This window comes from Sander vitreus, chromosome 22 (assembly GCF_031162955.1).
Source record: "Sander vitreus isolate 19-12246 chromosome 22, sanVit1, whole genome shotgun sequence".
NCBI lineage: Eukaryota > Metazoa > Chordata > Actinopteri > Perciformes > Percidae > Sander > Sander vitreus.
In genome coordinates this window covers 23803882-23819985 of record NC_135876.1, presented here as the reverse complement: position 1 = coordinate 23819985, position 16104 = coordinate 23803882, and the positions used below count along the sequence as shown (strand labels likewise).

General features: G+C 41.5%; 1 protein-coding gene across 3 annotated transcripts in view; it reads left to right on the top strand.

Annotated features, from left to right (window-relative positions):
* The first annotated feature begins 210 nt into the window (after positions 1–210).
* The window catches only part of map7d2b (MAP7 domain containing 2b), a 30612-nt gene continuing 14718 nt past the window's right edge, over positions 211–16104 (top strand). For all 3 annotated transcript variants that reach the window (XM_078280975.1, XM_078280974.1, XM_078280973.1), the window contains exons 1-4: positions 211–378; positions 480–599; positions 3306–3466; positions 9764–9923. In XM_078280975.1, coding sequence (XP_078137101.1) covers positions 276–378; positions 480–599; positions 3306–3466; positions 9764–9923 — 544 coding nt within the window. In that variant the 5' untranslated portion in view covers positions 211–275. The remainder of the gene's footprint in view (positions 379–479; positions 600–3305; positions 3467–9763; positions 9924–16104) is intronic.

Genomic DNA, 16104 nt, shown 5'->3' with positions numbered 1-16104 from the left:
CGAACGCACGCACACACACACGCACAAACGAATGCATGCACAAACGCACGCGCGCACACAAACAAACACACACACACAGACACAAACACGCACACACACGCGCACACACACACAAACACATTGTGGGTGGGTGTGTACTTGCTCTTGGTGGATGAGGAAGTACGCAGATCCTTTATTACAATTGTTAATACCTCAGAGGAAATACAATTACCAGGGCCACACGGAATCTGCGGATTTTACTAAGCTGTTGACTGTATCTCACGGTTCTCGTCAGCATGTTGAGTTGTCACGGAAATGTAGATGTTTCCACGGCAACCGAGCACAGTCAATCTGCTGATGAGGACCGTGTGATACAGCTGAAAGCTCCAGAACAAGCAAGTAAGTGGACCTTGAGTTGAGATTGTTCTGTCAACTGTTGTTTCTCAACAAATATCTGTAGTGTTTTTTGATTTAGTGTTTTTTGATTTTCATGCTTTCAGATCAGTTAAAGAAGGAAAGGAAGGACAGAAGGAACAAAGACATAAAGAAAGAAAGTAAAGAATTAAAGAGAGATAATTTAAAGAACGATAAAAAGAAGAAAAAGAAACAGGTTTCTCCAGGTAATGTCTTGAAACAAAGTGAAAAATATCTGGCACACATTTTTGCTTGTTTACGCTTCGGCCTACATGACCTTCATCTCGTTTTTTATCCAGTTGTATTCAATAAGGTAGCGTCTAAAAGTAATTGTGTTGTTTAGCCGATGCCTGGCTGTTTTTAGAGTTCCTGAAAAGTTAAGGAACTAAGGGGAGAGAGAGAGAGAAATGGGAAATAAAACAAAGGTCCCTAGTCGGATGTGACCCAGGGAGATTTCATATTCATATTTATCTCCTGTTGAATCTGCAACAGCGCGCCCAGTATCTGAAGTCTCTTTTATATAGGCCTTAGTGGTCCCCTAATACTGTATCTGAAGTCTCTTTTATATAGGCCTTAGTGGTCCCCTAATACTGTATCTGAAGTCTCTTTTATATAGGCCTTAGTGGTCCCCTAATACTGTATCTGAAGTCTCTTTTATATAGGCCTTAGTGGTCCCCTAATACTGTATCTGAAGTCTCTTTTATATAGACCTTAGTGGTCCCCTAATACTGTATCTGAAGTCTCTTTTATATAGGCCTTAGTGGTCCCCTAATACTGTATCTGAAGTCTCTTTTATATAGGCCTTAGTGGTCCTCTAATACTGTATCTGAAGTCTCTTTTATATAGGCCTTAGTGGTCCCCTAATACTGTATCTGAAGTCTCTTTTATATAGACCTTAGTGGTCCCCTAATACTGTATCTGAAGTCTCTTTTATATAGACCTTAGTGGTCCCCTAATACTGTATCTGAAGTCTCTTTTATATAGGCCATAGTGGTCCTCTAATACTGTATCTGAAGTCTCTTTTATATAGGCCTTAGTGGTCCCCTAATACTGTATCTGAAGTCTCTTTTATATAGGCCTTAGTGGTCCCCTAATACTGTATCTGAAGTCTCTTTCCCGAAATAAAGAGACTGGTGCTAAATCGGAGCGTTTCAGACTGAGGTTGACTGCTTTAGCCTGGCGGGTTTTATCCAACTGTTTTAACCGAATATTCTCTGTTCAGCCAAAAACACAACACAGAATTCATCAGTGCGTTAGCGTGTTGTTCATTAACGAGCCTGTTTGCTTTGAACCTGACTCCACCAGATGGATTGCTTCGCTTTTGCTCGGCATATCCATCTGGGACTTTTCCGTTGGAGAACTTTTGCGAAGGGGCGAAAATACTGGTTAGCTGATTGGATAAACCATCTGTCTATCACCACCTATGTTGGTGATAGACGGGCCAAATCAACCAAACAGATCAACGAAGCTAGCTAAGTTAGTGAAGCTAGCTAAGTTAGTGAAGCTAGCTAAGTTAGTGTAGCTAGCGTTAGTTTGGCTTCAAGGATCTTGAGGTTCTTCTAATGCCATCGTTTAACATACAATTAAGTTAGGTAACGTAGCAACGTTAACGTTTTTAAACGTACCATTTGTATGTGATATGAACCTCATCAACGACAATCCCCTCCAAGTTTTCACGGTACACTTCTGAAGAAGAGCAAAAACATCTTTTCCTCCGAGAAAAGCCTCCAGTGTCATTTTTTGCTCTTCTTTCAGTCAAGGAATACTTTCTAATTCGGATAAAACTTGCGCGATAGCTACTCTCATCTCAGACTGAACAGTCTAAACAACTGTTGCGTCACACCTAAACCCGCCTCAAAACCAACGCTAATTGGTCGGTCGTTTGGTGAACGGCTCCAAATTTTCTCTGTCTCAAGATGCCAGACTGATCTGCGAGTGGAAAACTGGAGCTCGCCAGATCACGACGGTCTCACGAGGCTAGTTTGCTTTACCTGTTCAGCAGACTTTAGTAGTTTAAGTTATATAACACAATCAACTGTCCTGCTGTTACAGAAGTAAACTAACCACAGACAGCTGCCTCGTTCATGGACTCAAGCCGGTGCGTCGCTGCAGAATAAATACAGGGGAAACAATGGATATTTGGCGTTATTTTGGCATTGAAAAAAACAATTCTGGCCTGGCAGGGGATCCTGTTCTGTACAGTTATAGGGAAAACCCTGTCTGAGGTATATTCAGACAGACAGTATAGGAGTTTTTTGAAAATCAAAGCATGTACACATGTTGTAGTAGTAGAACCCCAGAATACAAGTATAAACCTAAAAATGAGCGTAATAGGGGACCTTTAAAATCCTGACTTGAACGGGTCTCTGTGTCAAAATCTATTTTTAAGAGCTTTAGTATTTAAATCTGATCTGCAGTGGGTATAATGCAAAAGCAGAACAACAAACAGCAGAATTTAGAGTAGAGTGAGACCTCTTCCTGCAGCTTCCCACTCCCCTCTCTGTTACACGGGAAATGTATGCACAGAACAGCCAATAGGAACGCTATCTCTCTGAAATAGACCTGTGATTGGCCAAAGTTTCCCCGTCACGGGCTAGATTTTCTAAAGACTGAAAACAGAGCCAAGAGGAGAAGCAGACGTCTAGTTTTGTCCCAGAACACTTAAATTACAATATGCTTGCCCAACGACGCCCAAAATAAACTGCCTACCACAGCTTTAAGGTAATTTTTTACCCTGGTCATGTAGTGGAGTAAAAAGTACAATATTTACCTCTGAAATTTAGTGTACAAAAAGTAGAAAGTCTCCCCAAAATAGAAAATACTTCAACAAAATAGCCGTGTCTCAAAATAATATTTGTATTATGTAAAGTATTTGAGTAAATGTACTTATTTCCCACCTTTCATGTGTTCAGAGAAGTTGGAAGTGCTGCGGGATAAGGAGCGCCGTGCGCAGCAGCAGCTGGATCGCTGCGCCGAGGAGCGAGGGAGGAAGATGGAGGTGCAGAAGAGGAAGGAGCAGCAGCGCCGGGCAGCAGCCGAGGAGAAGAGACGGCAGCAGCAAGAAGCAGAGAAGGTCAGAGGTCACAGCACACTTATGATGCATTCAATACACGTTTGATGTGAAATGTGAGAAAACAGAATGACATCTTGTTTCTGACGCTGTGACATCCACTGACACTGAAATTATAATTTCACTGTTGTGTTAAATATTCAAACTGTAGACTCTAGAAGCTTTTTGGTTGGTTTTACAGAGGCTGTCAGACCCCTAACCCTAAACAAACAAAGCTTAAAATACTGATTTAAAGTGCTCATATTATGCTTTTTAGCTTTTTTCCTTTCCTTTAATGTGATATATCTTTTTGTGCATGTTATAGGTTTACAAACTAAAAAAGCCCAAAGTCCACCCCAAAGGGACTTATCATCTCCAAACGAAAAAACTGTTCACAAACTGCTCCAAACAGCTCTATTGTAGTCCAGCCTTTACTTCAGAGACAAACGTGGTCACTTTGTAACACACGTTATAATGCTCGCCTAGCTGCTAGCATGGCACGCCCTCATACTCTGCTTCTGACTGGCTAGTAGTCCTTACCTAGGTACTGTCAGGGCACGCCCTCATACTCTGCTTCTGACTGGCTAGTAGTCCTTACCTAGGTACTGTCAGGGCACGCCCTCATACTCTGCTTCTGACTGGCTAGTAGTCCTTACCTAGGTACTGAGCATGTGCGACTCCCAACAAAGATGGAACAGAAGTGAGATGTCTCACTCTGTAGCTAAAACAGAGAGCTCAACACACAGGGTGAAAAGAGGAGCTGCAGCAATGTGCAGTACAACAAAAATATGGTGTTTTTTGAAAATTAAACAACATAAACCTATTCTGGTACAACCTCTAAATACAATTATGAACCTGAAAATGAGCATAATATGAGCACTTTAAAAATAAATAAACAATAAACTGTGCCATAACTTGAACAGGAAGCAGAAGCATGTTAGAATAACGCATAAGCAGTGCATACTTTCTTCTAAACGAAGTTAACAAGATTAGAAATCTGACCCAGGATTGTTTTTAGTGACTTAATACGATGTGTACTCAAAATATATTGAGATTCATTACCCAGCCCTGTTTGTTGAAGGACCTTAATCCAATTTCACTTATTTATTTACTTGTTTATTGGCTAAATTTGCAATTTAAATTAATTATATTTATTATTATTATAATTATTATATTATTTATCTCCTGACATCTTTCTGAGGTTTATGTTTTTTGAAAAGTCAGCAGTCAGGCTGACTGATATGGTTAGAAGTAAAATCACAATATTAATACACGTTTCATAGATATAATTCATAAAGTATATACATATGCAGATGTGTGAAAAGTCACATATGAAATGTTCAAATTGATGTTCTGTTATTATGCATTAAACAGAAAAACTTATAAATCTAAATCTTAAACAACTTTTGTTTATTTTTTGTCACAATTAGTTGCAGCATAACCCACCTCTACATTCTTCTCCAAAGACCATGTTATGTTTTTCCTCTGATTCTGCTTCATCCTTCCTCTCCATCACTCTGTCGTTCACATTCACAAACTTAAACTGAAACTGGATCACAGGATGAACAGCATCTTTTCCACCAATGATCACTCTCTCTTTTCTCCTTTTTTTCTCTCTGAGCTGCCACTGAATTAATTGTGTCGATCCATAACTGAGTCAATGTGTTTCCAGCTGTTGTTGGGCCGAACCAGAGTTTAAGGGAATAGCGAGTAATTAATGCAGAAGCCCTACTTCTACTACTACGACTTTCTGTCGGCCGACTAATCGTGTGCATTCAACTGAAACATAACAAAGTTTGGCTGGTTTTCTGCAGCAGACATAAATCCATAGCACAAAGACAACATCCTGCACAATCTTCGGTGCCACAACAGATCAACACAGACAAAATACTATGGAATACCATATGATTTATCATAGGGAACCACCAGGAAATCTTGTGTGTGACAGAGCCTAATAGATGGAGAGATGCGGTATGTGTATGTGTGCAACCGGACAGAAAAATACAGGATGCGTTCAGGCACAGTATTTAGTGTAGGAAAGTTGCAACTTGGTCACACAATCACTGTAGTTAGGTGTATAAAACGGAAGAAAATAGGATCATGTAAACCAGAGCTGCAAAGATGAATCGATTAATCGATTAGTTGTCAACTATTTCAATTATTTGCCAACTATTTTGATAATTGATGAATCAGTTTTAGTCATTTTTTTAAAATGAAAAAATGAAAAAGCTTAGAATATGTTCTAGTTTCTTCTCTCCTCTGTGACAGTAAACTGAATATCTTTGAGTTGTGGACAAAACAAGACATTTGAGGACGTCATCTTGGACTTTTGGGAAACACTGATCCACATTTTTTTTTACCATTTTCTGACATTTTATAGACCAAACAACTAATCCATTCATCCAGAAAGTAATATACAAATTAATCCACAATGAGAAAAATTGTTAGTTGCAGCCCTAGTGTTTATGCAGGTGTAGCACACAAGTAAAATACCATCAGAGAGGATATTTCTGTTCATGGTCAATGCATTTTGAATAAAACTCACCACTCTACATGAGTCATGAGTGGGCATCACTTGGCTGAGAACCATTGACTCACACTATTATTATTATAAGCCCTTTTAGAGCCCAACATTATTAACGTGCTGCGTTTGAGCGATAACCCTTTCAGTTCGAGCCAGAATATAAATAATTTCTCCCTGTTGAAAGGCGTTAACAAGCCCCCGGCCCGTGACAGTCTGATCCACAGAGAGTTCACCGCTCACCTCTCAGACAGGGGGGGCTCACTGACAGCCCATCCCCCACTCCACACACTCATATGCATAACTTAATGACATAATGATTGGTCAGCCTCATGGGACAATGACATCACCGTCAGCATATCGTGTGCCGTTTACTGGAACAGACAGTCAATGCTCGCAGTGCTGTGATAAGCACGTATTTCACCTCTGAAAAAGGGAGTAAAATCCACACAATCAATGTGATTCAAAGCATATATTGTACCAAAGGTTGTTGCTTTCTCATAGATTTCTTATTTTACTTACAGTTTTTAATTATCTAGTCTAACATAACATAATGAATCACAATTTCCCAGAGATCTAGGTGACTTCAAAGTCTTTGCTTTGTTGGATCAATAGTATAAAAACCCAAAAGATATTCAGTATACAACGATATAAAGCAAAGAACAACAGCAGCTCTTCACATTGGAAGAGCTGGAACCTGAGCATGTTTGGCATTTGTCTGCTTGATAAATGAGTCTAAAATTGAAATTGAATGTAGATTAATATTCTAGTCGGTCCATAGCCGGGACAACATACACCTTCTATGTCCTTTCTTAAGCATTCATTGTATAAAAGGTTGTTATTTTCTCATTTGACTTGCAGTTTTTATTATATGTCACAAATATAAAAAACATAATAAATCACAATTTCCCACAGCTCTACGTGACATCAAAGTATTTGTTTTGTCAAAACGTCACATTAGAAGAGCTGGAACCAGAGTACGTTTGGCATCATGCTTGACAAATGACTTTCAAATGTAATTGATTGGACGCCTGGGTGGCTCACCTAGTGGAGTGCACGCCCATGTGTGGGGGTTTGCTCCTCGACGCGGCAGCCGCGGGTTTGAGTCCGACCTGCGGCCCTTTGCTGCGTGTCGTTATCCCTCTCTCTCCCCTTTCATGTCTTTGGCTGTCCAATGGAAATGAAGGCCTAAAAGGCCCAAAAAATGTAAATGTAATTGATTATAGATTAATATTCTGTCGGTCTATAGTCGAGACGACCTGCACCTTTCATGTCCTTCTGTGTATTTCAGTAAACTACTGTTTACTCTGTATAGTGCCACCAAGATTTGGGTAGAATTATTTTGTATTATTGATTAATCTGTCGATTATTTCCTGGATTAATCAATGTTTGTCTCGGAACCAACTGTGACGTTTTCAAATCTCTTTAGTTTGTTGGATCAACAGTCCAAAACCCCCCCAAAAAACATTAAGATTTAAATTAACTATCATATGGCAAAGAAAAGCATGAAATACTCACAGTCTCAAGGCTGGAACAAGCATATGTTTGGCTTTTCTTTTTTTTAAATTATTTTTTGGGGATTTTCTGCCTTTAATGGCTAGGACAGCTAGGTGAGAGGGAGAAGACATGCAGGAAATCGTCACAAGTCAGATTCGAACCCTGGACCTCTGCGTCGAGGCATAAACCTCTATGTTTATATGTGCCTGCTCGACCCACTGAGCCAACCCAGCTACGCAATGGTTGACTTTTCTGCTTGAAAAATTACTAAAACAATTACTCGATAATCAAAATAGTCTCTAATTAATCTTCTCTTGATCAACTAATCGATGAATCCACTAATCATTTCAGCTGTAGAGTGTGGTTGTGATTATTATCACCCCAAAAATAGTTTTATTTACAGCAGCCTTTTTTTCTAATTTAAAATACAATTTATAAAAAAGACTTGTTGTAACATTTAAAGATTGTGCATCAGCGGAGAGTCGTGTTTGGAACAGTCAGCTCCTTGAGGTTGTTGATTGTATTTGCTTGGGGGTTGATTGATTTCTTGGCTAACTCTTCTGGCGTACTGGTCATCTCTAGTTGTTTTATTGTGTCAGTCTAAGTGTCATTAATAGTAGTGTGTGTGAGGCTTACAGTCTGAAAGGACACTGCAAATGTAAATAAGTCCATTATGACTTAACTTTGTCACATTTGCATGTAATTAGTGTTACTTAATGTGCTGCCACGCACCTTATAAACAGAGTAATAAATCCAAAATTAAACACCAAAACGTTCTCATAGAAATTCACTATTTTGCGCAGAGAAATTGTAAATGACTCTGCTGCAGTCTGCTCATCCATTCTTCTTTTCTTCTCTGATCTATATCTACAATATATATATATATGTTTCTCTTTCCACCATCCCCCCCTTCATCTTACATTTCTGCTGTCTCTTTTTAATTCCCTGTGCTTGACTCTGAACCCCTCCTCCCGTCGTCTCTCCTCCCTCCTGCAGTTTGTGCGTGACTCTGCATGCACATTCAGTAAATACCCATTTCAATGCTGAGCCGAGGCATTTTCCTCCTTTATATATTTATAGACAGTTTACCAGAGCAGCGTATCAGCTGTAAACTGTGTAGTTAACCGTATATACAACTGCTGTCTGCTCACTAACACCGCCATGTTAATGGTCGTTGATTGAAAGACCAGAATGGGATGTGGTTGGAAGTAAAACGCAGGAAGAGAAGACAGACAGCAAAGGAGAAAGTAAGACATAAACAGTAATATAGGCTAATAATAATTACTAGGGCTGGGTTCAAATAATCAATTCTCCAATTAAAATTTTTGTTTGAGTGATCCGATGTCGATTAATACAACTCCGAAATAGATCATGACAGCCTTTTCAATGACTGTCATGTGAAAAGTCGTTTAAACAAACTCAAACATTAACCTGGTGCATTATAAAAAATATTTGAGGGTTGTTTTTTGCTTGTACAATTTACAGCAGAAGTTCTCTGAGAATCTCTTTTATACCCGAGCTAAATTGGTATTGTAACTGAGATTTCCCTGACCTAATTGATATCGAATCAGACGATTAATTTGAACCATATAATACCATGTATCAAGTGTGTTGTATTGTTGTTCTGCTGTGGTCTGTATTGTATCTTCATGAAGTAATTGTGTATTTTAGATTGTACATTTTGTGTGTAGAGACGAGGCAGAAGAAGGTAGAAAGAATGAAGAAGCACTGGAGATAAAACCAATACAGCCAGTATCAATATCCAACCCACCCAGTCAGTGTGTGTGTGTGTGTGTGTGTGTGTGTGTGTGTGTGTGTGTGTGTGTGTGTGTTCATGCATGTATGTGGGGGTGGTGACGGGTTGCATTTTGTCCCCTCCCGCCTGATTAAACCGCTCTTTGAAATAGACTCAGAGAGGGAGGTTGAGGTAGAGACAGAGAGAGAGAGAGCGAGAGAGAGAGAGAGAGAGAGAGAGAGAGAGAGAGGGAGGGTGGGGTGAACAATTGCGAGGTAGGAGAGGGAGGAAGTCGTGTTACCTAGAGGGAGAGGCAGACAGAGAGAGAAAGAGAGGGAGCAGCGCTGCTGGATTATGTATCACTGAGTGACAGACGAGCCAGCGATCGAGCGCTGGTGACCGCCAGCAGACACATAACAGACGAGTGCGAAGAGGACGAGGGGCGAGGCTGCTGCATGCAGTAACCATGGCGCAGCTGTCTCCGTGCGCATCGCCAGGCACCCGTCGCCGTAGCGATGGCTCGGTGAGAGAATGTCTGTTCTTCCCTATTTCTGAACGCAACGAGCAGGAGAGGCTGGAGGCCCTGGTCCGCCGGAGAGCCGGAGGTGCCGAGAGACGGGGAGGAGGAGGAGGAGGAGGAGGAGGAGGAGGAGGGGGGGAGGCTCGGGACCACCTGGATAACAGGCCGAAACGTTGGACATGGGGAGGACCGCCTGATGGAGTGGAGGGTGAGTATGATGGGGGTTTTGTTGGCGAGGTGATGGAGAGAGAAGGAGAGCAATCGTGATGATGTCAGTGGAGGGTTGGTTTGAGATGTAGAACAGGAGAGACCATACGGGCGGATACTGATGGGGGCTGAGGAGAGGAGGAGAGGAGAGAAGGAGAGAAGGAGAGGAGAGGTGTTTGGGGGGGGAGGAGGTCTGGAGATCGGGGAGGAAGAGGGGGATGGTTGGATGAAAGGGAGGGGATGACAAAGCAGAGGAGGACTGCTGTGGAGGAAGAGCGGACGAGGATAAACAGAGGAAGGTGAGGATGTGGGGAGAAGTGATGGAGGTTAAGAAAAGAAGAGGGCAGTGGATGGAAAAGGGTGTGGAGGCTGCAATGCAGGAGCTGCCTAGCGCTTTGTCTCTAAACCCCATCAGGGTTAGACGAGGCTGTGTGTGTGTTTACCGTGTGTGTAGAGAGCTTCAGTTTGTAATCAGACTGACGGAAGCTGTGGTTTAAATCTGGTGGTTTTGGCTGGTAAATGTGCTACAGGTGTGTGTTTGTATTTGTATGTGTGTGTTATTGCGCTGTTGTTTTATTCACGAGCTGGTAGGCAGCTTCTAATTCCCGGAAGAGTTACACATGTCACCTTGAACGCACCAAGGCCACTGACATAAACACAGACAAAGTGCGACACGAGGCTGTTTGCTGTGCCGACATCCATCTCTTAGTTTATGTCTTTCTTTCGTATCACATCGTCCTCGTCTTTTCTGAGATATCTCTGCCGTCATGTCGGCCCCCAGCTAGGCTCTACATCCTGCGGTGCTTTCATAACGCCATCAATTATTCACAGTATCCATCAGCCGAGCCGTCCTGGCACTGACCGGGGATCAGGGTCCACCCAGCATCTGGCCTGGCTCCGGCCCGGCTGACTGGCAGAGAAGCTGCTCTGGGATCTGTCGGGCCCAGCAGAACGCTTACTGCAGCAGAAACAGCAGCATCTCATCTTACAGTCCCACTCGATTAGAGGACAGAGACTCACTAAAGACGCAAAGTGTGTGTATGTGTGTGTGTGCGCTGCGTATCTTTCTCTGGTTCCAATGTAGTCCACTTAAAAATCTTATAATTGCTGCCTTTTCTCGGTTTATTTTGATTTTTACTCCATCATGGCAGCACTCATATTGTTTGCCTGTACTAGAAATACATCAGAACTGACTCATTGTGTTTACATGCTTTATGTTCTGGAAAATTGAAAGAAATATGGAGGAAGTTGATCGTCCAATAATAGGCTGGCCTTTCAGGCAATAAAACAACCAGCTATAACAGGCTACTTCAGCATGTTAATAATGCAAACAGGAAATATGCTGCGAAGCCAAATGTTGTTCAAACCACAGAACTTTATTTTAAATTCTAGTGGAGATCCTAAAGTTGTTAAAGGAACCAAATCTGTCAGTATGAACTTCTTCAGACATCTGGAGTATTTACATTTGATTGACTGGTGCAGCTATTAAACACGTGAACTATTTCACTCAGTTTCAACATCATATAGCTTCAAAAAGACCTGAAACTAAATATATATGATACTGACAGGCAGTGTGTGAAGTAAGATGATTAATCCAAAAGGGAAATAAGTCATATTTCTGTATTCCCTCTCTCTCTCTCTCTCTCTCTCCTCCCTCTAAAGTGTCCTGAGATAACCTCTATTATGATTTGACACTATAAATAAAATGTAATTTAATTTGAAAGCATGAAACATAATGCCTTTAAGTGGGGTTGTGTTTTTTGAATCACTGATGAACCTCTGAGATCACCAGTTGTGATTTATGTTGATGTTTTTAAAAAAGAGAACCAAGCCTGTTTTTAAAAAACGACTTTTAGTAGCGGCAGGCCTTTTAATTTGGTCCAATTTCAGCCACACTTTCAGCATGTTGGTTGGTCCACCACTTTGGTACAGACTGAGGTCAATAGCAACTGGATTGATTTCCATAATGTGACGTTCATTGTTCCCAGAGGATGAACCCTAATGATTTCAGTGATCCTCTTATTTTTTCCTCTAGCGCCACCCGGCCCAGTCTCATGGCAGTTCGTGAAATGGTCACGTTATTGAATCTATTGATTTGTGTACTGAACACGTTAATGTCGTTATTTTCGTGTGGTGAGCACAAATTTTAAAGTAATGTATTTCAATGGGAAGCATATTTAGTGATCACAGAACGATTACGGTAGCGAGTAGTATTAATAAGGCGAAAATCCGCGCAGGGAGGTTGGTCGGGGTGGTGGATGGGTCAAACAACACAGGAACACAGACTTTCACCCCGGAGACCGGGGATCGCGTCCCACGTGTTGCAGTCCCTTTCCGCGTTATTCTCTTCTCGTCCCGTTGTCGGCGTCTCCTGCGTGTGACCGTTCCTTTCCGCATTATTCTCTTCCTAACCTCAATCGTCCCGTTGTTGTGGCTGGCGTGTGGCGTTTCATGTCCCCGTTGTTGCGTGCCACAGAGATCGCGGATCGTGTTCCTGCGCCCGGAGATCACGTCCCATGTATGGCGGTCCGTCCCGTTGTTGTTGCCGGCATGTGGCGTTTCATTTCCACGTTGTTGCGTCCCCCAGAGCAGCCCAGTGTCATGGCAGTTTGTGAAATGGTCACGTTCGAAAATCGTGACCTGTACATGAAATAAACGAGAAAATCGTTACCTGTTCACGAAATAAACGAGAAAATCGTTACCTGTACACGAATCAATAAATCTAAATAAAGTGACCATTTCACGAACTGGCGTGAGACCGGGTTGTGCCACCATGAAGTTGACTTTTGTGATTCAGAGAGAATATGTCTCCAAAACTCTTTGCAGACTTTTTCGATCCCCTGACTTTTAATCTAGCCCTGTCATCAGGACCAAGTTTCAGTGTGTCCTGATGACTCAACACAACCTTCCCATTCATCTCAAATAGAGCTGCAACTAACGATTATTTTCATTGTTGATCTGTTGATTAGTTTCTGGATAAATCGATTAGTTGTTTGGTCTATAAAATGTCTGAAAATTGTGGAAAATGTGGATCAATGTTTCCCAAAAGCCCAAGATGGCGTCCTCAAATGTCTTGTTTTGTCCACAACTCAAAGATATTCAGTTTACTGCCACAGAGGAGAGAAGAAACTAGAAGATATTCACATTTAACAAGCTGGAATCAGAGAATTTTTACTTTGTTTTTTCAAAAAAAATTACTCAAACCGATTAATCGATTATCAAAATAGTTGCCAATTAAAGCAGCACTAGAGAACTTTTCCCGCTTTGCTCCAACTACAGGTTGAAAGCGGAATTGTCCCATTATGTCTCATTCGAACTACAGCTCCACTACCCGATCTGGCAAACTTGCATAGTGCGGTTATAGCCAATAGAGGGCCGCAAAACGAATGCAGAAGTGCTGTTCACCCTGTTATGAGTTGATGAACCACTGAAACGATTTTGGAAACATTATTTTAAGTTACAAAAAGTTCTCTAGTGTTGCTTTAAGTTAATAGTTGACAACTAATCAATTAATCTTTGAAGCTCTTATCTTGAATCCCTTTGTGTCTGTCTTGATGATTCAACTTAACACAGTTTTGATGTGTCACTTCCTGCTGGGAATCTTGTGTTGAGCACATTGCGTCGCTGTCTTTACTTTTTATGTCAGTTTGTCAGTTTGTGTGTGTGTGTGTGTGTGTGTGTGTGTGTGTGTGTGTGTGTGTTGTGTGTTGTGTGTTAGTGACGCAGGGGTACGTGTGTGTCTGAGTGTGTAATGCTTTGCTTTCTCCGCTCTGCTTCACCTGCTGCCCAGGTAACCCTAAGACCCCGCCCTGCCATGCCATTGGCTCCGCTCAGCCCAATGGGCTTCCTGCTGCTTCCAGCGCCAGCCAATCCCGTAACGGTACAGACCCCATGACTGTGTGTGTGCCACGCTCATACCGCTCCCACCATGAATCCTGCTGCCTCACCTGCAGCTGTTCCTCTGTTTCGCATGTGTGTTGACGTCTTCGTACCGTCACATCGGCTGTTTTGTCGTCCTGGAGTGTATTTATGACGTGTGTGTGCTGTGTCTGGTGATCAATTCATTGCAGTGTTGCTTGTTAAATCTTCTTTATCTTTATATATTTATTCTTTTCTTTGAGTAGATGCCAAAACATGCTTCACATACATACTAGGGGTGTCACGATCCTTCAAATCCATGGTTCGACTTGACTAGTGATTAAAACATTGTTTTTTGTTTTTTCAGCACTGTTATTCCATTGTTAGACTAGGGGTACATCCCAGGTCCTTAAATTAGTCCATCCCACAGAGGAAGCATGGAAGAGACGCGAAGGAAATCATGCGAGGAGAGTGGAAACAAGAACATTTATTTTTAGAGGGAATTCGTCAGCTGTTTGGGCGGAGTTAGCAACAGATTTCAGCTCAAGGGGGTAAGCGAGCGTCCACAAACCGTAGATCCTATGGAGCCATTTTGTTGCTAACAAGCCATCACCCGCCGTTAGCTTCCCATTGACTGCCATTCATTTTGGTGCCACTTTGACAGCGAATAACTTTACATCTGAAGCGTTTAAAGACTCTATTTGTTCGTTGTTTATTTCTAAAGAAACGCGACAATGTATAAAAGGCTCCATTACCTTGTATCTCACGTTATGGCTCCGTAGCAGACGTTTTCATAAAAATAGGCTAACGATTGTGTCATAACCACGCGATTTACTGTTGCATAGCAGAGGAATTACCGTATAGTACAGGAGAAGCTCTCAGGCAGTTTGGACTTCCATTAGCTGTTTAAGTGTAATTACTAATGTTAACTATCATTTTAGTGATCAATAATTAGCCTGTGTCTATGTTATCTCCTTACATATACCTACGCTCTCCGTCTCTGCTAGATTGGGAATGATTGAGATTTCTCTTGGCACAGCTACCAGAAGACTTCCAACTTTCAGACAGGTTGTTCACGTCACATCTACGTCTTCAAGCTCAGTTGGAGGCTGCTCAGTAACGCTCAGCCATCACCGGAAAAGTGCTTCTAATATCCTTCACTGGTCTCCGTCCAGAGCAACGGGATCTGTTGGTCCATTTCTTTAACTATCTATGTTTCAGCTGCACGGCTTCCGGGAAGGCTGCTCTCTGTATCCTCGCTCATAGCTCCTCAGTGATCCCTCCTCCATCCTCCATCCTCCATCCTCGCTCCTCGAGGCAGTTATAAGAGCTTTGAGACAGTTTTCACGAAGGAGGGCCACAACGACTTCCGGTTTAAGCGAGAAGCGAGGAGATATCAAATAAGAGACCTGGGATCCACCCTAGGAGTATTGTATCGTAAAGATTAACAGATCATTGTTTTAATGGCTGGCTCTCATTAACATTTTTTAATTATTCTTTAAAAAGATAGGCTACATGGTATCAAATGTACCACACTACGCCATATGCCAAAATTGAATTTTTTTTCCACCAGTCAATTTGGAACACATTTTTAAACAAAAATTCGAGCCACTATATTATTAGAATCGGAATCGTGACACCCCTACAGCATACGTAAACATCTCGCACTGGCTTCTCCTCCAAAATCTCAACTACAAATCGTTCCTCTGTGCAGTTCTTTGTGTCACACAAAAGCAGAGCTATCCAGCAGCCGACACCCAACATAAAGCTAGAAAGAAAAAAATCACATGCTGAAAGCACACAGATGATTTCATTTATTTAGTATAGTGATTTTTTAGCTTTCTGTTGCCGGGGTGAAGACATATATGTTTTGAAAAAAAAAAAAAAACTTTAAATTGTGATGACATTTACATGAAGCAGCTTAGCAGTGTGTTGTTGTCAGCCTAAAAACTCTGCTGACTTGATTTTAAATTTGCACTGCAATATTTTACCTCAGGTGAAGCTCTCCTCTCTCTGCTCCTCAGTAGTATGAATATCAGCTGCCTGATATTTACATATTACATCCAATTACTATTTTGATTTTACTAATGTGACCTTATTTGACTCTGCTGACTCCCGCGGTGATGTGACCAGTATTACAAAGATCAATTTTAGACTCTTTCCATGAACATGGGTTAAGGTTGTTACATTTTCTGACTAAACACAAGCTGAATTTGTAAAATTAAAGTTTTAAAATAAGCAGTTTCATCAGTACAAAAGAGAAATTAATCCAAAAGTAATAACAATGAATGAATGCATTTCTTTAAGACAACAAATGTGCAACC